General features: G+C 34.8%; 1 protein-coding gene across 3 annotated transcripts in view; it reads left to right on the forward strand.

Moving 5' to 3' along the window:
- SPRED1 (sprouty related EVH1 domain containing 1) overlaps nucleotides 1–23,816 on the forward strand; it is a 117,972-nt gene that overhangs the window by 62,184 nt on the left and 31,972 nt on the right. For all 3 annotated transcript variants that reach the window (XM_045822555.1, XM_045822556.1, XM_045822554.1), the window contains 2 exons: nucleotides 11,164–11,332; nucleotides 13,687–13,736. In XM_045822555.1, coding sequence (XP_045678511.1) covers nucleotides 11,164–11,332; nucleotides 13,687–13,736 — 219 coding nt within the window. The remainder of the gene's footprint in view (nucleotides 1–11,163; nucleotides 11,333–13,686; nucleotides 13,737–23,816) is intronic.

Consider the following 23,816-nt stretch of genomic DNA (forward strand, 5'->3'; position numbering starts at 1 on the left):
TTTTGTCATAATTAACATCTATTTAACCTTAATAAAGGAAAGAAAAAAATTTCTTTTTGTTACCAGTAGGTTAAAAGACTTTATGACCTCATTAAAATATTCATGGTTCCAAAAGTATTTAGCCAGAAAAGTATTTAGATGTGTATGTCTTAGCCAACTTAGATCTGTTTAGATCTGTATTAGAATGCAAAGCTGTTCTTTCAAATACCCCTACATAGTTGTAGTTTTCCTCCATCCTCATTATACTCACCTTCCTAAGGCTGGCTCCAGCTAGTCAATTTGCAGCAGTTATATCCTCCTCAAACCTGGTCATGTCTGTTAGGGTGTCAGAGTCTGAAAAAAATTTTTTTTGATGCAGTCGTTATTAACATTTAAGTGCATTTGGATCTGTTGTTGCTTTTTTCTAGTTTTAAAATCCTTCATCATACATTACATTGTTTATAATAAATAATACTTCATTTCTAATCTCAACACACTGGTAGATCAAAAGTTATAGTTAGATCTAGTACAGTGTTGATTGTAAATCATGACGATTTGTTCTCATTTGTTAACAAGCCACATTCCTAATGGATCTTAAAGTTCATTGATATCAAATTATTTGGACAACATATATTATTTCATAGTTACTCTTTTTGATTCAGTCTTATTAAACATTCATTTTACAACAGCTGTTTCCACTATGGATATCTTTATATTAACTTGATATAAAATGTCTTCTTTGGGTAGAGATGAGGGTAGGGCCCCTGATCCTTTAATTTATCTTTATTCTGTAATTTATAAATGTTATTCATTGTTAAACATGGAGGTTTGATGAAATTTATATACTTTCAGAACTCCTTAACCCTAGAAAGAGATATATTCAGTTATCAACTAGGATTAATTAGAAATGTGTTTCATTTAACTGTATACAGAATATTTTTCATATTTGTAACGGCAATGGCATTTGTCCTTAGGATAGTCTTAACAGAATTTAGAATTATTTATTTTGTGCCAGATATATGTAAAGAAGCCCTTAAGAGTAAGTATAGGTCATATATTCTAGGAGAGTTGTAACCACTTCAGGACTATATGTACCTTTTCCTGTGCTGGTAATTAGTAGGTACAACTCCTTATTGGCCAGAAATCATTTATCCCATTACCTATTTTTCCGGCAGGGTAAGTATATCACCTGCTGATGTTATTGGTTGATTATAATTGCTTGGCAGAAATGTAGCTGCCATTTCCTACAGTTTAGTTGCTTGCTAATTATATACCAATCATGAATATGGTAAAAATTGAACTCTGCTTTAGTATGCCTGTTATTAACATTACTATTATCTTAACATACATAATTGGGGTAGTGAATATTGCAGTGGACTAAAGTCAGAACACATTGATTTGATATAGTTTAGGGGCAATGGAAGGAGGGAGGCAGCAGGATGCACAATTTTTAAGAATCCTTCCAGCCCTTAAAACTTTTTTGTTTTTCAGGAATGCAGATACAGTATTGATCACACGATGAGTAAAAGTCTTTTGAAGACCTTTTTTACTTACTCTTTTTAATATAACTTTATGTTGTTGATTTTCTTTTTCTTTTCTTTTTACTTTGAGGACAGTTATCCTTGTTACTTAAAGTGTGCGGTAAGTTATCCTTAATGTCATGAGAGTGCATTTATTTATTTTTTTTAAATATATTTTATTGATTATGCTATTACAGTTGTTCCATTTCCCCCTTCACTCCCCTCCACCCTGTACACCCTCTCCCACCCACATCCCCCCTTTAGTCATGTCCATGTGTCATACTTAAAATTTCTTTAACTTCTACATTTCCCATACTATTCTCACCTTCCCCCTATCTATTTTCAACCTACATTCTATGCTACTTATTCTCTGTACCCTTTCCCCCTCTCTCCTCCTCCCACTCCCCTGTTGCTAATCCTCCATGTGATCTCCATTTCTGTGGTTCTGTTCCTGTTCTAGTTGTTTGCTTAGTTTCTTTTGGTTTTGCTTTAGGTGTGGTTGTTAATAATTGTGAGTTTGCTGTCCTTTTACTATACGTGTTTTTTCTTTATCTTCTTTTCTTAGATAAGTCCCTTTAACATTTCATAAAATAAGGGCTTGGTGATGAACTCCTTTAACTTGACCTTATCTGAGAAGCACTTTATCTGCCCTTCCATTCTAAAGGAAAGCTTTGCTGGATAGAGTAATCTGGGATGTAGGTCCTTGTCTTTCATGACTTGGAATACTTCTTTCCAGCCCCTTCTTGCCTGCAAGGTCTCTTTTGAGAAATCAGCTGACAGTCTGATGGGAACTCCTTTGTAGGTTACTGTCCCCTTATCTCTTGCTGCTTCTAGGATTCTCTCCTTCATTTTTACCTTGGCTAATGTAATGATGATGTGCCTTGGTGTGTTTCTTCTTGGGTCCAACTTCTTTGGGACTCTCTGAGCTTCCTGGGTTTCCTGGAAGTCTATTTCCTTTGCCAGAATGGGGAAGTTCTCCTTTATTATTTGTTCAAATACATGCTCAATCTGTTGCTTTTCCTCTTCCCCTTCTGGTACCCCTATAATTCAGATGTTGGAACATTTAAAGATGTCCTGGAGGTTCCTAAGCTTCTCCTCGTTTTTTTTGAATTCTTATTTCTTCATTCTTTCCTGTTTGGTTTTTTTTTTTTCTTCTTCCTTCTGGTCCACTCTATTGTTTTGAGTCCCAGTTTCCTTCCCATCCCTATTGGTTCTCCGTGCATCTTCCTTCATCTCTTTTATGGTAACCTGCATTTTTTTCATGTAATTTGCGCCCAAAATCAACCAACTCTGTGAGCTTCCTGATCACCAGTGTTTTGAACTGTGCATCTGATAGATTGGCAATCTCTTGGTCGCTCAGAAGGATGAGCCCTGGGGCATTCATCTGTTTTTCTGTTTGAGACATGTCTGTCTGTCTCTCTCTCTCTCTCTCTGGGGGGGGGGGGGGTGGTCTGGTCGCTCCTGTTATGGTGAGGGGCGGAGCCTTAGGTGTTCACCAGGGTTGGGCACCCCAGTTGCTAGATTGTGGAGTTGTATGTGGGGGCAGGGGCGGGGGCGGGAGGGAACAATGGTGGCAGCTCCATTCTCCTGGGATCTCAGTCCCTTCTCTGGGATCCTGGGTTGTGTGCTCTGCCCTGGTTCACAATCGCAGCCTTGCTGGGTCCGCCAGTTGCCGCTTGCGTACTCAGGGTCCACCTGCTGTGATCCTGTGCGCCCCAGATGGCTTACGCGCTCCCGGTTGCCTTAAGCGCCCAGTTCTCCCTGTTCTCTTCACTCCGCAACTGGCGCCCCTTAATTGTTGTTGTTCTCATCTTGGTTGTGCGTGGAGGTATGGTGCGTCCACCTATGTCTCCATCTTGCCAGAAGTGAGAGTGCATTTATTTTTTAATGCTACTTAAAGTTAGAAGCAAAACAACTTTCTATTATACTGTGTGACTTAGATGAGAAATTGTTATACTTCAGACATGGAGGCTTTGAGATTATGTAAGATTTGAGTGGTGTAGAATGTTTTAGGAAGCATATGAGTATTTTTTAAATTACATAAAGAACAATGGTGGGTAGTTGTGCCAATAGATTACCTGCTTTTTTTAAAATCTCACTTCCTGTTCCTAAATTCTGAATGGTTACTACCATAATAGCCTTTCCCTAAGGAATAATTATTTTATGTTAATTTAAATACATAACATGAACAATAAAATAATTTTGTTACCTAGTATCATTTTATAGATAAAAGTTAATAATACAAATTGATGTGTAGTTTATCATTAATTGGTATACTTTTTTGTACAAGGTGATATGGCATGTAATCTCAGTGTTTGCATGACTTTTAGGAGTAACATTCTTGCATAGGTATTTGTGTGAGTCAGAGAGCTAGTTCATTATCCTTCCCATTTCTTCAGTGTATTTTAAAGCTTATTTTTTAAGAAGTAATTTTTAGAAAAGGTGCTAAAACTAGATGCTATTTGTAAATAAGTGGTAGAGATGAGTGTAGATCATGTTGAGAGTGAAGTTATTATTTACACTTTTATAGGTGGTCGCTAAAGAGAGGAGCGACCTTAGGAAGAAAAACAGAAACCGTTTCCCTGGAATCCAACTCATCCTACGACCTACCCGAGAAAGAATGTGGGGTCGTCGGCCCTTAGCTGGGCTAATTTACATGTAAATTCACCAGAGTTGATGCGTTGTCCACAGCGGTGGCTTGTAGCCTCTGGGTCGAAGTGGTCCCAATTCCTCGGGCCCCACGTTGGGCGCCAGCTGACACGACCACTGGCCTGCAGTGACTGCGGAACCCTGTGGATGGCTCGTTGAAACACAAGAAAAACAGACACAGAGACAACCAGGTCCCGTGGGGAAATAGGGACTGAACAGCCACTCTCTCTAGTAGGGAGCGCCTCGGTCACCTTACCTAAGGGAAAGCACCCCGTTCTCCCACCTTAGCAGTCTTTTATTGGGTTCGTTTACATAGGAACTCAGGTAAAGCTCATTAATCATTGTCAGGCAGTAAGGATCAAACAATAGATAACAAAGGACTCTGAGGGCCTATTTTGAGTCAGGGTCAGATAGCTAAAGAGCTGTAAAACTTTGAGGAACAAACTTACTTCTTGCTTAGACCCTTATCATTTCATTGAGAACATTCTAAACAAAGCAGGTTTCACAGGATTTTACATATTCTTTCTTAGGTCTGATCGCCCCAGGGAACCTGCCCTTTCCAGCCACAGGGCTGCACCACCCTCTGTCATTGTTTCAGGCTTAGGTGGAGCAAGGGAAGTGAGGCAGCCAAGAGATTAGGAGATTTTCCCGCAGACAATGAGGACTCAGGCGCTGTCAAAGCTGAAGGGCGAGGGTCCATCATCCGCTTCTGTAGCCCCCAAAGTCCTTCCTTCCTTCCATGATCGTGCCTGTCTTAGGTTGTTCTCCCCTTTGGGAATCTTACCTGTCATTGGCTAAGTGACCAAGCACTGGGGGCCAGGCAGGGTGAAGTAAAAGGAGCAGAAGCAGTGCTCCTGCTGGGGAGATAAGCTTTGTCTCCTTGTTGGCTTATGGTCCAAGGTCATTCCCTCAACCTTAGCCTTGGCAGGGGTTACAGCTTCTGATACCAGGCAGGGCGGTTCCCAACATCATGTTGAAATTATATTTTCTGAAAGAAAAATATTTGGAAAACAACCTAGGAAAATTTAAGATGGGTTAATTCAGTAATATTTTCATTATTAAATGTTAATTTAGTGATATTTGTATGTAATAGTTATAAGACCAAATTCACTTTTTTATGTCCTCTTTTTTTTTTTAAACATTTAGAGTTATTTTCTTTTTTTTTTTAATATTTTATTTATTTATTTTTAGGGAGGGAAGGAGAGAGAGAGAGGGAGAGAGAGAGAAACATCAATGTGCGGTTGCTGGGGGTTATGGCCTGCAACCCAGGAATGTACCCTGGCTGGGAATCGAACCTGGGACACTTTGGTTCCCAGCCCGCGCTCATTATGTCCTCTTTTTTAACAATTTTAATTTAGCTTTGTTTTCTAAAATACATATTGCTTTTTTTTTTTATGAATACAGTAGCACTGTTGCAGTAATCCATATGGCAATTTTAACCTCTTTAATTCCAGAATTTAATTTTATTATGAATTTTATTATATTGCAAAGTCGTTGTGACAAATAGTAAATCTCTTCAAAAATGCCCTAACAAAGACCTAAGACATAAAAGCCCTAGATAAGTATTAATTCTTATGTTATACAAATGGAATCATCAAAGTATAGGAAAGAAAACTTGAGGCAATCTCATTATGTTGTCTCTAACAGGCAAGACAGAATCTAGTCACCTTCTTGGTTATTTCAGAATTAAGACTTATAAAAAATCATTAATTCAGTGATAAGTAAGTAAAAGTTTAACAATCAGTACTCCAGGAGGGAGTAAAAGGCAGTGATTTACAGCATTTACATACCCTACCATGGCTGATTTTAGTCAATATGACATCATTGCATATGGAGTTGGGAAGAGAACAGTAGTATACTATTGTTTTTTCTTTTGTTACTTGTGCCTTTGGCGTCATATCCCAGAAATTATTGCCAAATGCAATATCCTGAAGCTTTTTTATTTAGGCCCTTGATCCCTTTGAGTTAATTGTTGTGTATGGCTTAAGTAAGAGTCCAACTTCATTCTTTTGCATGTGAATATCCAGTTTTTATAGTACCATTTATTGAAAAGACTGACCTGGGGAACATTATGCTAAGTAAAATAAGCCAGTCAGAGAAAGACAGTTACCATATGATTTCACTCATATGGTATCTAACATACAAAGTGAACTAGCAAGCAAAATAGACAGACTCATAGATAGAGAGTAGGCTGACGCCTGGGAATGGCGTTTGGGGGTGGAGATACCGAGCTAAAAACAAAAAGGACTCATGGACATGGACAACAGTGTGGTGATTTTATGGGGGTGGGTGGGTAGGTGAAGGTGGAAGAGGATATAAGGGTGGTAAATGGTGATGGGAAAAAATACAGTAAAAGACTGTCCTTTCTCCCACTGAGTGGCCTTGACATTGTTGTCAAATATGTTGAGGTATATTCATTCTAGTTCTAGTTTGTTGAGTGTTTTTATCATGAAAAGAGTTTTAATTTTGTCAAATACCTTTTCTGCATTAGTTGAGATAATCATGTGGTTTTTTTTATTCATCCTGTTCACGTGACATTATGTTGATTAGTTTTCATATGTTGAACAATCTTTGTATTCAAGGAATCAGTCCCTTATATAATCCTTTTAATATGCTGCTGAATTTGGCTTGCTAGTATTCATTGAGGAATTTTGCATCAGTGTTCAAAAGGAATATTGGGTTACAGTTTTCTTATAGTGTCTTTGTCTAACTTTGGTATCAGGGTAATGCTGGCCTCATAGAATGACTTTGGAAGTGTGACCTCTTCCTTTTTTTCTGGAAAGTTTAAGAATATTGGTATTAGTTCTTTAAATGTTCAGTATAATTGACCAATGAAGCCATCAGTTTCAGGGTTTTTCTTTATTGATTGAGAGATTTGTTATTACTCTTCAATCTCTAGTAATTATAGGTCTGTTGAGATTTTTAAATTTATTTCTGACTTAGTCTTGGTCTGTTTTGTTTCTGGTAATTTGTCCATTTCATCTAGGTTATCCAATTTGTTGCCATACTATTGTTCATAGTATTCTTATAATCCAGTTTATTTCTGTAGAATCAGCAGTGATGTCTATACTTCCATTTCTGATATTTGTAATTTACATCTTCTCTCCTAGTTCATCTAGCTAAAGGTTTGCCAATGTTTTTATCTTTTTGTAATAGAACCAGCATTTGGTTTCATTGATTTTTCTCTATTCTATTCTCTATTTTGCTGTTGTCTGTATTTCCTTTTGTCTGCTAGTTTAGTGTTTAGGTTTTCTTTTTTCTAGTTAAGTTGGGAAGTTACATTATTGATTTGAGATTTTTCTTTGTTTTTTTTAAGGCGAGTGTTCATAGCTATGCATTATTAGCACAGCATACCATAAGTTTTGGAATGCTGTGTTTTTGTTTTAGTTCTCTTAAGTGTTTCTAATTTCCCTTGTGATTTTTCTTTGGTCAGGTGGTTGTTTAAAAGTGCAAGGTTTAATTTCCAAAATTAAATGGCACAGTTAGGAATTCTCCAGTTTTCCTTTTGTTAATGATTTCTGAATTCATCCAGTTGTGGTCAGAGAAGATACTTCATGTAATACATATACTTTAAAATATATTGAGATTTAATTTGTGGCCTAACATACGGTCTCTCCTGAAAAATGACCCATGTGCACTTCAGAAGACTATGTATTCTTAAATTTAAATGTTGTTGGGCAGAGTGTTCTTTATATGTCTGTAAGGTTTAGTTGGTTTATTGTGCTAAGTCCTCAATTTCCTTAACTTCTGTCTGGTTGTTCTGCTGGTTATTGTGAGTAGGTATTGCACTTTCCAGTTATTACCTTAGAACGATCTATTTCTCCCTTCAGTGATGCCACTTTTTGCCTCAGGTGTTTTGATGGTATACATAGATGCATAAATGATTTTTATATCCTCTTGCTTACTTGTAACCTTTTTGATTTTGTTTATTTTTTATTTGCATGGAATGTCTTTTTCTGTCTTTCATTTTGAACCTACTTGTTTCTGGATTTAAGGTGAGTTCATTGTTGGCAGCATATAGTTGGATCACATGCATTGATCCATTCTGCTAATCTTTCATTTGGTTGGAAAGCTTAGTTCATTTACATTTAAAGTAATTACTAATAAGGAGAGACTTCTGCTGTTAAGCTGTTTGTTTTCTATATGCCTTATAGCTTTTCAATTCCTCATTTCCTTTATTCCTATCTTTTGTGTTTAGTCAGTTGTTTGTAGTGAAATGCTTAAATTCCTTTCTCATTTCCTTTTGTTTATATCTCTAGCTTTTTTATGTGATTATGGAGATTACGGTAATATTTTAAAGTTAAAACACTAATTGAATTTATACTAGTTTAATTTTAATAACATACAGAAACTACTTCTTTACAGCTTCATCCCCACCCCTATCAGTTGTTAATGTCACAAAATTACATCTTCATACATTGTATGCCCAGAATCATAAAGTAATAATTCTTTTAAATATATTAGTCTCTTAAATTTTATAGATACCAATATTGGGGGTTAAAATTATTTACACTAATAACTGGCTTTTACTTTAGTAATTTTTTTTTCTTTAAATGTGTTAGTCTCTTAAATTGTACAGAAACAAAATTAACTGTTACAAACCATTGTTACAATGATATTGCTATTATGGTCACCTGTGCATTTACTTTTATTGAGGTTTTTATATCTTTTATATAGCATTAAAGTTACTATCTACTGTCATTTCATCTTGTAGAAATGATTCCCTTGACCATGTTTTGCAGAGCAGATCTAGTGGTAGCAAACTCATCTTTTGTCTATCTGGGAATGTCTTAATTTTTCTTTCTCTTTTGAATGACAGTTTTCCCAGGTATAGGATTCTTGGTTGACAGTTTTTTGTTTGTTTGTTTGTTTTTTGTTTAGAACTTTGACAATATTAATCTGCCCATTATCTTCTGGCCTCCAAAGTTTCTAAAGAGAAGTCTGTGGATATCCTTATTTAGGATCTCTTGTTTGTAATGATTAACTTCTCTCTCTTCTTTCAGGATTCTCTGTGAATTCCTTTGAGTTCATCTCATTTACAGTTTGTTGAGCTTCTTGCATGTTCATATTAATGTTTTTTTATCAAATTTGGAAAGTTTTCACCCTGGCCAAATAGCTCAGTTGATTAGAACATTGTCTCCATGTACCTAAGTTTCAGGTTTGATCCCCAGTCAGGACACATACAAGAAGCAACCAATGAATACATCAATAAGGTGAACAACAAAATTGATGTTCTCCCCTTCCCCCTAATCAGTAAATGAAATTTTTAAAAATTAGGAAGTTTTCAACCATTGTTTCTATAAATATTCTCTCTGCTCCTTTCTCCCACAGTATGTATTTTGCTTCTCTTCATGGTGTTTCATGGGTCCTTTAGACTCTGCTTACTTTTCTCCTGTTTGTTTTCTTTTCCTCAGACCTAATAATTTCTGTTGTTCTGTTTTCAAGTCCCTGATTTTCATTTCTTCCTGCTCATATGATTTTTTAATTCCTCTAGTGAATTTTTTGTTGTGGTTATTGTACTTTTCAGCTCCAGAATTTCTTTTAAGTTTTTTCTTTTTATTGATATTTCTGTTTTGTTTATATATTATTTTCTTGATTTTCTCCATATCTTCATTTAGTTCTTTGAGCATCTTTAAAACAGTTTTTTTTTAATTTTTTAAATTACAGTTGACATTCAGTATTTTATTAGTTTCAGTTGTACAGCTGAGTGGTTAAAAACTTATGTAACTTACAAAGTGAACACCCCAATAAGTCTAGTATCTACCTGATGCCATACATATTTATTGCAATATTGACTGTATTCTCTATGTTATACTTTACACTCCTGTGACTATTATGAAACTGCCAATTTGTACTTTTTAAGACAATTTTTAAAAAGCCTTTGTCTATTCTGCTGGGGGGATCTTTTTCAGGAGCAGTTTCTGTTGATTCCTCCTCCTTCCCCCCGCCCCTTTTAGCCAGCCTTACTTTACTGTTTCTTTGTATGCTTTGGTATTTTTTTTTTTTGTTGTTGTTGAACACTGCGTATTTGCATCTAACAGTGTGGTAACTCTGGAAATCAGATTTTCTCCTTTCCGAAGTTCTTGCTGTTTTTGTTACATCATCATTGCCATCATTGGTATCATCAGTCTCTGTGCCAAGGAAAAGAATAAGATACAAATTTAATGTCTTCTCATGTCTTTTCTGAGCCTTTCCCTGGGTATACATAGTCACTTTCTGATTTTTTCTGTATATGCTGTTTTGCACATTCTGGTCTTTAATGTCTGGCTTCCAAAATGCAAAAAGTGAAAAATGATAGATAAAAAATGGAGCTGCCCTTTTAAATATCCTGGATGTTAGTTACTTCATTCTGACAAGGAAGGACTTGTAACGATGAAAGTACAACAGCAGTAGTGCAAGTACAGTATGAGACAGTACTAGTGCAAGAAAGTACAACAACACTACCCTCTTCAAAGTTCTCTCAAAGTTCTCTTTACCTCTGTGACCAGAAGCAGCAGTCAGTGATCAGAACAGCAGATACCTGATAATTTGGAGGACAGGATCCTTTTACCCATCCTGGCTCCCATGATTTGTGTGCATACTGCTCCGGGAACACATGTACAACTCCTAGCCATGTCAACTGGATGGATTGCTGCTACTGTGCTAATAATTGAAACTAATGGAAATTAACCACAGTTTACTATCTATGCCTTCCCCTGGAAGTTTCAAGCCTTCAGCAGACTGCAGACTTCCAACACCGTTAACATCAGACAGGTTCTGCCAATGCAATTGTTGTCTAGGTAGGAGGACAGATTCCTAGCGATTCTTTGCCATCTTCCAGAATCCTCTTTAATTCCATCTTAATTTCTGTATTTGAGCAACCCTGTAAAATAGATTCAGTAGCAAGACCTCTGTATTAATATAGGGATGAAATACTCTTATTAAAATATAGTAGCTCTTTTTCCCACTCCAGTTTGTATTTAAGAGATGCATTGGACCATATGTATAGTAATTTCTGGCATTTCACTTTTGACAGGTGGTTTTGGAATGTATGCTTAAAAAGGATCTCATTTACAATAAGGTCACTCCAACATTTCACCACTGGAAGATTGATGACAAGAAATTTGGCCTTACCTTTCAAAGTCCTGCTGATGCGAGGGCTTTTGATAGAGGTATTCGAAGAGCTATAGAGGACATTTCTCAAGGTAATTTTTCTTGACTATTTTCTTAATTTGTTCAGCCATTATATATAGTAGAGTTACTTTAAGCAAGTCAGGTTTTGTGATATGTGATCAGACTTTGAAAGTTCACTGTAAGTGAAGATAAAATAATGGGCTCTTGAGTCTGTTTTATATTTGTTACATCATAATCTATACCAATTACATTTATTACCTTAAAGAGCCTAGCAGCAGCATCCTTCAGGTAATTCAGGTGTTTTCAGATAAGAGCTTAAAGAAGAAGGGAGCAGTCAGGTACAGTTTTCAAAGTCCTTGTGTATATGTCAGTCATATTCTTGTTTTGGTAATGATAGAGATAAAGTTTTTAACTTTACATATAGGTAGATCACATATAGGTAGACTTCAGGTATTCTATGGCAGAACACTTTTTTTTACCTGATCTCATTGTTGAGCGCTGGCAGATACCACAACCCCATTTATCCCTTCGTAATATCTTTCTAGTCTGTTAAGATGATTAACCCTAAAGTTTGCAGGTTTTAAAGAGAGGAAGAGCGTATTTACATATAAGACTGGCTTCTGCATAATTGAACAAAAGAAATCACATTCAAACCCATTTCTTCTCCCAAAACAAGTCAAAACTTGATTTGTTTTTCTAATTAAGAAGGAATACTATCTCTCTTTAGAGCAATGACTTCTATATAAAGTAACCAAATCAAGATATTAGAAAACATTATGATTTGTATATTTTGAATATACTGTAAGAAGAGAATTAGAAGAAATGAACATTATGAGACAGACTTTATGCAAGAACATGGAAATACTTAGTATAGATTTGTATTGATAGTACTGGAAACAGTGGTTAAATAATCTGTTTGGCTACTTTAAAAGAGTAGAGTTTGCTAAATAATCTTTGACTTCTAGTTCAGAAAAATTTCTATGAAATTGGGAGTAAAAGGGAGAAAACTGTACTTGAACAATGATTAAAATAAAATTTAAAAAATAAAGTTGTTAAAGACATAAAATAAATTTCTATGAAATGATAGCAGTCATTTTATTTTTATTACCAGTACCCATACATTCTTTTTATGTCAGTGTTCTTAATGTTGGCTGCATGTATGAATTAACTGGGAAGCATTTGAGAAATAGAATAGCTGGTTCCCACCCCAGGTCAGTTGACTCAAACTATTTGGGGAGTGGAGCTGATTTCACTTTTTTTTTAAGTTCTAGACATTTCAAATGTGATGAGGAATTGTTCTGCTAGTTGAGTGATTATATTATGAATTTAGAAAAACAAATAAATATGTATCCTCAGATTCTTTAACAGAGGTTGTGGTTCTCAAACTCCTGAAAAAAACTTAAAAGTAAAAAATGCATGATTATCTATGCCTCGCCTCACAGAGATTTCTGATACTACTGATTTGGTACTATACTCTAGCATCAGTATGTTTTTTTACAGTTAATTAACTGTAGTTTTTTAAACAGTTAATTTTGCTATTTAGCTAGTGGTTAAGAACCAGTACTTTAAAGAGAAAATTATTATCCAAACTCCTAGCCATGTAGAATAGACTGCTGTATTCAACTTGTCTTGTTATTTTTAAACATTATTTTAAACGTACTGGTTAGCATTATTATTGGTCACCATATAGACTGGTAATTTCTCTTACTTATTAGCCTTCTGTGACAGTAAGGAAAGTCTATGCAACCCTTTTCAAAGGGCTCATCTCCATGCTAGCTATGCTGTCAAGGGTAGCATAAACTCAGAATTTATTGCTACGAAAAATTCATCTTTTATTAATTTGTTGGAACTAAAGGTGCTCTTGAACATAATGAAAATGCATATAGAGACATTGATGCACAGAAATTTAGTACAGTTGGCCATTGACTATCAATAGTGGAATAAGGCTCTTTTGTTTATTTTTCTTACTATAGCAACTAAAATCCTACTTCTTGCTACTAAATACTGTTTCCTGAGTCAGAATATTTCAAAAACTTGAAAAAATCATGCATGAGCATCACCTAAACACCAGGGGAGTGTGTGGTGCATGTACTCTAACTAGCAGTTTGAATGTTTCAGAGAAATCAGTAGCAGGGCTTTCTACAAATAGTACACTTTCACACATACACATACACACAAGTAGTAAACATCTTTTTAGTAAGTAACTGGGAATTGACCTTCAGAAGAGGAAAAACATCAGTTTATTTTCTGTTCTTCTAATAAAGGGGCAAGTATGCGTGACCAACATCTGACTAGTTGCCAGATAGCCCAGAATGATCTCTGATTAGTCTCCTGTAGTATTTTAGTGATATAATCAATTAGTCAATAATACTAAAATCTAAGACAAAAATTCTGTGTTTAATTAAACTTTTACCTGTTTTCTTAGGATGCCCAGCATTAAAAAATGAAACTGAAGGAGCAGAAGATGACTTCCAAGTAAGTAGTTGGCTTGAAAGAAGTTTTTTAAACATAAAGGATGTAGAGGAAATGACTTGGCTTAATAAAAAACAACTCATAAATTTTAAAGAAAATTTCTGAGACACCGTACTTGTCAGGAAACATGGAGAAACGAACCAATATATGTATGTATGTATATACATATAGAAAGTTTTGATTTGGAGATATATATGTATATATATAATGTGGTGTGTGTATGTTTAAAGGAATCGGCTTGTGATTGTCAAGTCCTAAATCCACAGGGTAGGCAGGCGTGCTGAAAGTTCTGGTACTAGTTGATGTTTTGGTCTTGAGTCAAAAGGCAATCTCGAGGCAGATTTTCTTCTTCTCTGGGGTCCTTGGTCTTTTCTTTGAGTGTTTTTATTACAAGATCTACCAACTTTATGGAAGGTAATCTTTACTCACATTCTACTGGTTAAATATTAGGCACCTCTGAAAATTATCTTCACAACAACATTTAGGCTGGTGTTTGACCAAAGAGCTTGTCATCACAGATTAGACAAGTTGACACATAAAATTAACTATCACAGATACCTCACCCCTTAGGCAGGATACTTTCCTAAAAAATTTATAGAAAAAGAATTGTAGATTTTTAATAAGCATATGGACACCCATTTGTTTTATCTTACTGATAATCAACAAGTAGTGTCAGTTAACATATTTTAGTTACCAAGTGATCAAAGGTTTAAAAATTGGTATTATCCAACACTGTGTCTGTCCATAAAATTGAAAATGATGCCTTGCTGGAGAAAATGTAGAAAGCTGTTTGGTAATTTGTATTAAAAAGTCTTTAAATTAGAAACATTTATGCCTGTTCATCCAGTTCGTCAATTTCCAATAATCTATACTAAGGAAATAGAGATGCACAAAAAAATTTTATACACAGATTTTTGAGGGTGTGTGTATAAAACATTGATAATAAAAATAAGCTATCTAAATAGAATAGGAATGATTGAATTAACTAAGGTGTATTTTGTTATACAGCTATTAAAATTTTATTATTTATGAACTTGCAATATATTGAGTAATAAAAACACAAAAAATATACAGTGTTATTACTCAGCTAAAATGTTAATATTTTTATTAATTACTTTTCGATTGTAGGATTCTGACTACATGGCTTTTTTATTAATATTTCTCTGTATTTTTAAGTGTGCTACAATAACAATATTTTTAGAATGACACTAAAAGAGCCCAAATTTGTATGAATATGTCATATTAATAATCAGTTATTTATATTGTAAAAATAGTTGTGACTTAAAGATATGGAAAAATGTTTTATGTACATTTGCAGTCAGAATATAGAAATGTTTTCATTTTATCTGAGAAATACAGTAAAGTTTAAAGTAAAAAACAAATTGTGATCCATGATAACCACCGTACATATTTTTAAATATAGTCTTTGGGTTTTTTCCTGTACACATAAATGTATACATACATGTATTATTATATTATACTGTAATCTGTTTTTTCCACTTAAATAACATTTTATGTTTTTCTAAATATGTTTTCAAGTTTATAATTTTTAATGATCTGTTTTTGTTCATAATTGATATATTCTAATTACTAGTCCCCTATTGTATATTTAAGAGTTTGTGTGTTTAAATATTTGAATGTGTTTATTTTATTGATAGTTCATTATTATTTTAAAAATATAGCGAGTGGGATTTAAAATTAAGTATAAGAAATAAGTAAAAATGTGAAATAAACACATTTTTTTTAGTTAGGCTTTTTCAAGGTTCCATTTTGTTCTGGTATCAATCAAAATATGGGACTAGAAAAGGGTGAACATGTTTTGAATTGCTCCCTATGATGAAAGTAAATTTGGTTAAAATTCATTTTTAAAAGGTGGACCAAAAAATGTGGACATCACTCACTCCATAGTGTTGCCAGGAGCTGGGAGCCAACTAAATGACATGTGACACACATACACAAAAAGATGGGGGAGACACTAAGAGGCTAGCAAACATGTAGGTAAATTTTTCTGAGCACCCTGTTTGAAAATTTTTAAAAGCATCAAATGTCCTGCCCTTGCTGGTGTGGCTCAGGTGTTTGGAGCATTGTTAACCAAAAGGTTGCAGGTTTGATTCCCGTGAGGGCACAAATCTAAGTTGCAGATCCAGTTCCTGGTCTCGGCATACGTACGGAAGGCAACCAATGGATGTTTCTCTCACATCGATCTTTCTCCCTTCCTATCCCTCTAAAAGCAATGAAAACAAAAGTCCTTGGGTGAAGCATAAAAAAAATAAATGAATCAACATCTAGAATTAAACTACCAAAGAAAACTTTTAAAGTTGCCTTATTTCATGATATGCCAAAGTTTTTGCCATGTTCTTATTTTGCAATAATATATTAGAGCCATAAAGTATTCTAATTTATTTAACTATTTTATTAGGGTAAAGTAAATCCTGTTTCATAACTCACCTATGGACTTGGGATAAATATTTTGAAATTATTTTGAGTACAGGTTGACTGATTTTATGGTAGCGGTTATGTTAGGCTTACCTTATTGGTGATTATTTGCAGAGACAACTAAAATGGTTTTAAAAGAGTAACCAACCCATTATCTAATTTTTTAAGCCCAGAGGAGGTAATGATTGTTTTATTTAGATCATAAATGTAACCCATTATCTAATTTTTTAAAGCCCAGCGGAGGTAATGATTGTTATATTTAGATTAATCTGATGGCATTAAGCATCAGATTGGAGATTCTGTCTATTTTGAGTATTTATTAATTCACCTAGCAAATATTTGAGCACCCTTTCTGTTTCAATAACTATGCTAGACATTGATTATTTACTGAGGGACAACTTTCTCCTTTCAACATAACCAGTATCCTCATCAGTTATCATAAATCAATGGGAAAACATTTACCTTCCTATTTCTTATCTGTCTTTAAAGGGTTTCATAGGACATTGTTACTTGGATTTAAAATTTTATCTTGCACATCTTTCCCATTGTTTAGTACAGCACCAATCAGACACATAGTTGGTACTCAAGAAAGGTTTATTGGAGAAAAATCTTCAAAATTAGGACTTTTTTTTTAACCTAAGCAATAATAAAGTAGGAATGTTGTTTTTATTTGGTTTCTTTCTTTGACTGATTTAATGAGCCCATTAAGGGTTTCTTCTTCATTTTTTAATGTTAGCTTATATTTGTTTTAAGGTCAGTTTTATACTGTCTCTTTTTTAAAATACATATTTATTTATTTATATTTATTTTTAGAGAGGAAAGGGAGGGAGAAAGAGAGAGAAAGAGAAACATCAGTGTGCAGTTGCTGGGGGCTGTGGCCTGAAACCCAGGCATGTGCCCTGACTGGCCTGCGATGCTTTGGTTCACAGCCCACACTCAATCCACTGAGCTATGCCACCCAGGACTATACTGTCTCTTTAACTGGAATTTTCAGTTACAATAGCTGTACATGCTCAGATGTGCTAGATTGGTAACAAAACCCATAAAGTTCACCTCATGACAGACTTGAGGTTGCAAGAGGAAAAGAGCTCAGATTTCATGCTTTGGGGCAGCAGAAACGATGACACCTACTTGATCAAAAGTGAAAAGTTTTCATATCTTTTCTTTTGGCTGAGAAGTACTTGACTGACTTAACCTTTTTTAGAATTGGGTAATGTCATTTCTGAGCCAAAATGATTAAAGGCTTGTGATTTATATTTATTGTTTACAGCAGTGATTTTTTATCTTTTTCATCTCATGGCACACGTAAAGTACAATTCTGCGGCACACCAGAGGAATACGTATTTTGCCAATGTGACCAGAAAGTAATATAGTTTTGATTCATTTACACTGGGCAGCTAATGTTATATTGGCTGTTGTCATTTTTTAATTTGATAATCCAAGGGAAAAGAGGTCAGTGCTCCTAACTAAATAGTCAGCTATTGCATGTTTAAAAAATTGTTGTGGCACACTGGTTGAAAATTGCTTGTTTAAAGTAATTTTGCTATGGACTAGGAGGATATAAGTTTTTTGTGTACTAATTTTCAAAGGTGGTAATATTTTAGTGGTGCTGTATATCCGGAAACTAAGTTAATGGACAGGTTTTACTTACCTAGCAAAATAGGTTTTGTATTACTGGGATTTATCACCATTCTGTATTGAGTGCTATCTTATATAGTTAAGTTCCCCCAATCTCAGTGTATTTTAGAGTTTTATCTATTATTAATAAGGGAGAAAAAAGTATATAACCTTTTGTGTAATGTTTTCTCATTGTTCAGTTTTTTTCTTGACTCTTAGACTAGTACATCTCCATGTAGAGTATCTGGATAGTTAGACAATTATAAAGAAGAAATCAGGAATTATTTATTCCCAACCAGAGATAATTGCTATTAATATTTTAGGTACTCCTGCCTAGTTTTTTAATTTTTTTAATTTTTGCATGTTTTACTTAAATACATACTTCTCCATTAAAGCCCCATCAGGATCAATCTCTTCTATTTTTATTGTGTTTTTGTTAAGATTTTTGTTTGTGTTGGTGATGGTAGTGGTGGTGGTGGTTGAATTTCGATAGCATAAATCATAAAATTTGAACCCACATGGTTCAAATTTAGCCATTTTGTCTTGTAATACTATTATACTGATATTTAACCAATCACATTTCATTCAACATTTATTTTTCATAGCTTTTTACTTTTTTGTTTTTTTGGTATTTCTGAATGTGACCTGAAGATAAAATTTTAGAAATAGATTTGCAAGTTAAAGGATTATATAGAGATTTGTATAGTTACCAGGAACTGTATAATTAATGTCTATTAATTCAGATTTACAGGCAATGAACAATCTCTGAAAATCTAATACTGAATTTAAGTCAAACTAAAGTTTCATTAGAAAGGTAGTTCAGTTTTTCTGTTGCTTAATCTTTGGGCGGAGGACTTGCTTTCCCCCCCTTTTTTTTTAGGCTGGGCATTATATCTTGGTACATTTCTCTTATTCCTTTTATATTGTCCCATCACCAATTATTGTATTGTTTGCTTAAACAGCATACTATGTATGCTATTATTGTTTTCAGACAAAGCTCATAGACAAATGCAAAATTAAAAACTCAAAGGTAATTATCTTAAACTAATCAAAAGTAACTAAAGATATCTAATGAACTAACAGGAGACAGGGTCAAATCTAAAATGAATTGGTACTGGATTGTTCATAGAATAGTTAGTCATTTTTTTCCTTCTCTTTGCTAAGTTTGCATAATTTGAGTATATGATTTTAAATGCCAAAAATAACTTTGGTAGCATTTTCAACCTGTGCCGTACTAAAATACAACATTTCTTCATTGAAGAACATTTTAAAATTCTTCAATCATGCTAAAATAAACTAATAGTATAATTATTAAAAACTTCTATTGTTGGATATGATGCAGCCACATATTTTGAAACCTGTGATTTGTGATGATGCAACTACAAGAATGAATTTTTTGAGCATTAAGTAGACTCTGATACTACTTTTCACACTTGATTATTGGGAAATATCCACTCAAAAAGGTTTGCAGAACAACACTTAGTTTTTCTCTGCTTCAGAATTAATAAAGGAAGAAGGGGCAAAGGGAGGAAAGAAGCAAAAATTTTTTTCCTGCACAGCTGTCATCTAGCCTCATATTCTGGCACAGAGCTGTAGTCCAAATTATCTTATTGTTTTACCCAGCATCCTTTTGCCTCTACATGCAAAATTGCTATAGTAGTCTTACAAAAAGAAAAGGCTAAACAATCTCTTAGCAACCATGGGAGAGTAGTTATTATACCAGCCTCTGAGAGTGAAACAGATTTCTGCTGTATATTAAAAATGGCGTGGGTTACTTTATAGATAATACAGATGACCTTATGCCAGCACAACACTAAAAACATTGAATGTGTGTATATGTAATTGTGATATATAATTTTTTAAAAGCTGAACATCATGCACATATATGTATAGTTTTTACATATTATATTATATGCATTTATATATAATATATATTATATAATAACTTATATCATATTATATATTAAATTTTCTGCTCTTGAAGAAGATTTTTGCCATTTCCCACCACCTAACTTTAGATTATGTCCATATTCCTATAGTAATTATTTTTTAAGGGTTATAATCCAGTAAAAACATTCAAACTTAGCCTGAATACTTTTTATCCATTCATACCCAAATTAAGAAGGTATTTTGGTTATTGTTCATTTTACCTATGGAAATGGTACAGGTGATCATTTGGGAAATAACAATACAAATGTTTTTCTTAATTAGACTGGCAGTGATTGGCAATAACATCCACTATAGGCAAAGATGTGAAGAAATGGTCCCTGTCGTATAGTACTGATGGATTTTCAGATGATATATAAGTTTGCTAGAGGGTGGCTTTGTAATAATTGGAATATATGCATATTGTGTTTCAGTAATTTTATTTATAGGAATTAATCCTAAAGAAATGATATTACCAGTGCACCAAGACGTATTTATAAGGAGTTGTGCATTGCTATGTATATAACAAAACATTGAAAATGATCTAATGCCCATATGTAGAATATTGCCTATAGAATACATGTTGAAAAATACTGGACTTTACAACCATTTCAAATCACATGCATGTCTTTACATATTGACATGGGGAGAGGTGCATTATAAATTATGAAGTAAAAAAGGCACTGTATGGATCTAAAATAGAAATGGAATCACAATATACCTCGGGAGTAAACATAGATGCCTGCATTAAGAAGTCCAGAAAAGATATATCAGGTAATAATAGGTGTTATTTCAAGGGAATTGGGTTATGGAAATATTTTTTAAAGTATATTTTATTGATTATGCTATTACAGTTGTCCCAGTTTTCCCCTTTTGCCCCCCTCCACCTGGTACCCCTTTCCCTCCAGCAGTGCTGTCCCTTAGTTCATGTCCATGGGTCGTGCATATAGGTTCTTTGGCTTCTCCATTCCCTATACTGTTTTTAACATCTCCCTATTTTGTACCTAGTGATTATATTTCTTAATATCTGTATCTTTTCCCCTGTTCTTCCTCTTCCATCTCCCAGCTGATAACCCTCTAAATGATCTCCATATCTGTGATTCTGTGTTCTGGTTGTTTGCTTAGTTTAGTTCTTAGATTCCATTGTTTAGTTAGTTGTGAATTTATTGCCATTTTAATGTTCATAGTTTTGATCTTTTTCTTAAATAAGTCCCTTTAACATTTCATATAATAAGGGCTTGGTGATGATGAACTTGTTCAGCTTTACACTGTCTGGAAAGCACTTTATCTGTCCTTCCATTCTAAATGATAGCTTTGCTGGATAGAGTAATCTTGATCATAGGTTCTTGCTTTTCATCACTTTGAATACTTCTTGCCAGTCCTTCTTGCCTTCAAAGTTTCTTTTGAGAAATCAGCTAACAGTCTTATGGGAACTCCTTTGTAGGTAGCTCTCTGCTTTTGTCTTGCTGGTTTTGGATTCTCTTTTTATCTTTCACCTTTGGCTTTTGATTATGATGTGTCTTGCTGTGGTCCTCTTTGGGTAACAACTTCTTTGGGACTCTCTGGGCTTCCTGGACTAGTATGTCTGTTTCCTTCACCAAATTAGGGAAGTTTTTTTTCATTATTTTTCAAATAAGTTTTCAATTTCTTGCTCTTCGTCTTCTCCTTCTGACATCCTTATGATTTGGCTGTTGGCAGTCTTGGAAGTGCCCCAGAGTCTTCTATTCTCTCCTCACTTTTTTGAATTCTTGTTTCTTCGTTCTGTTCTGGTTGACTGTTGATTTATTCCTTACGTTCCAAATCATTGATTTGAACCCCAGCTTCCTTCCCTTCGAATTTGGTTCTCTGTGGATTTTTCTGTATTTCACTTAGTGTAACCTTCATTTCTTCGTTAGTGCTTTTGCTGTACTCAGTGAGTTCTCTGAGTATCCTTAGCACCAGTGTTCTGAACTCCGCATGTCTCTGTTTCATTTAGTTCTTTTTGAGGGGTCTTGTTCTGTTCTTTCATTTGAGCCATATTTTTTTGTCTCCTGAATTTGGCAGCCTCCCTGAGATTGTTTCTGTGTATTAGGTAGAGCTGCTTTGACTCTGTCTTGGCTTCTCTGTTACACTGTATGGGGTAGAGCTTTAGGTAATCACCAGGGCAGGCAACCGCTGCACTGCTGTGTTGCTCTGTATGTGTGGAAGGGGTCAGAGAGGGGACAGTGCTGCTGTCTGGCTGCTGGAGGCTTACTCAGTACTTGCCTCATTTCCTGTTACTTTGCTGACTTCCCATGTGCAATTGGCGCCCATCTGGTGGTTCCTAGAGTGGGCAGGTTTGCAGACATTCTAGGACTGTGTTGGGCCCTTTAAATGGACTCTCCTATGAGACTGGCAGTTGCTTCCACCACCCCAGCTATGCTTGGTTTTCTACAGCCATAAGTTTTGAGGCTTTATATTTTCAGTGCTGGAACCCCAGGCTGCAGGGTCTGGCCTGGGGCTGGGATTGCTCACTCCCCAGGTATCGCCAGATTTTTATCCACCTCACATGAATGTGCAACTGCCTGCTGTGCACTGCCACACGGTGTCCCCTTTGCCCCGGCTCCCAGTCTCCCTGTCTCGCTGTCTCTGCTCCTCCTACTTGTGTGGATGAACATGGCTTCTTTAAATCCTTGGTTGTGGGACTTTCATACAGTTTGATTTTCTGGTACTTCTGGATGTTTTTTGTTTTGAGGTTTCACAGGGAGGCAAAGCGTGCCTGCCTACACTTCCATCTTGACCAGAAGTTCACACTGAACTGGGAAGTATTGTTTTTGTGTAATTTGAACTTTTAACAGTTACTGAAATTAATTCTTTTGTGAGTGAAGGTTTTGTGTTGTTGTTGTTGTTTTCCTGTATTTTTTGTATTGTACCAAATTTGCTCTCAAGGGTCTATGTTAATACAATGTCATCCAATTTGTGGATTTTTGCACATCACACATTATTTATAGGGTATTCACTGTGTGCCAGGCATAGTTTAAGGTCTAGGAATAAAACACAGAGTTGTTACCGGTTTACAGGAGAAATACAAATAAAAGAACACTAAGAATATAGGATAACAGGTACAAGTATGTTTCAGGAAGTTCAGAGGAGAGACTGGATAATTTGGGAGTGTATCAACAAGGACTTTGAGGAGTTCATGGCTGAGGTTATAAAGGAATTTTGCTAGTGGAATATTGAAGATAGTTATTGTGGGCAGAGGAAATGACATGTAAGGATCAGAAGTGTGAAATGTCAGATGGTACTAGAAAGAAACAAGTACATTGGTATTAATGAAGCAAAAACAGGTGAAGATGAAACAGTAGTAGGATCCCATGGTAAGAAGTAAAACCTTATGCATTTATTTGTTTGAACAGTTATCATTGTTCTTTTGTTCATTCTCAAAATTTGTTGTTTGTGTAAAAAAAACTTCTTGTGCACTAAAAATTGAGAATGATTCGTTATCTTAGAACTTAAAACAGCATATAGATATATAAGAGTGTAAGTTGGGAAAATGTGTAGTCTATGAAAATATGGAATGCTGCCTAAGGATTTTATATGTGAAAAATCACCTTAGAAAATAATTTTTAATGTGTAAACTGGAACATATGTGTATTCTGTAATCCAGCATTTCCACTCTTGGATATGTTAACACTTGTAGCTATGTCCTATGAGGCCTGTACAAGAATGTTCTTAGCAACATTGCTTGAAATAGCAAAAAAGTAACTTTTATTTTAGGTAAATTACTTAATCTGTGAGTTTTAGTTTCTACAGACAGAATAGACAGGTAACAATATTATACTCTCTACTTCCAGGGGTTGTGGGATTAAATGAGTTAACCCTTGTAAAGTGCTCAGTACAATGTCTGATACATAGACAATGCTTGATATATGTTAGTTACCATTGCTACAAAGAAGTGAAAATGAATGAGTTGTTGCTCCATGTGTCAACATGATTGAGTTTCACCAAAAAGAGTTGAGCAAAAGAAGCAAGTTCCGTAATGTCCCAAATAGCATGATATCAGTCAAATAAAATTTAAAAGAATTTATAACTAAATATTCTTTAAGGGTAATACTTGTGTGGTAACACTGTAAGGAAGAATTAAAA

The sequence above is a fragment of the Phyllostomus hastatus genome, unplaced genomic scaffold (genome assembly GCF_019186645.2).
Source record: "Phyllostomus hastatus isolate PE091 unplaced genomic scaffold, TTU_PhHast_1.1 phas_scaffold_501, whole genome shotgun sequence".
NCBI lineage: Eukaryota > Metazoa > Chordata > Mammalia > Chiroptera > Phyllostomidae > Phyllostomus > Phyllostomus hastatus.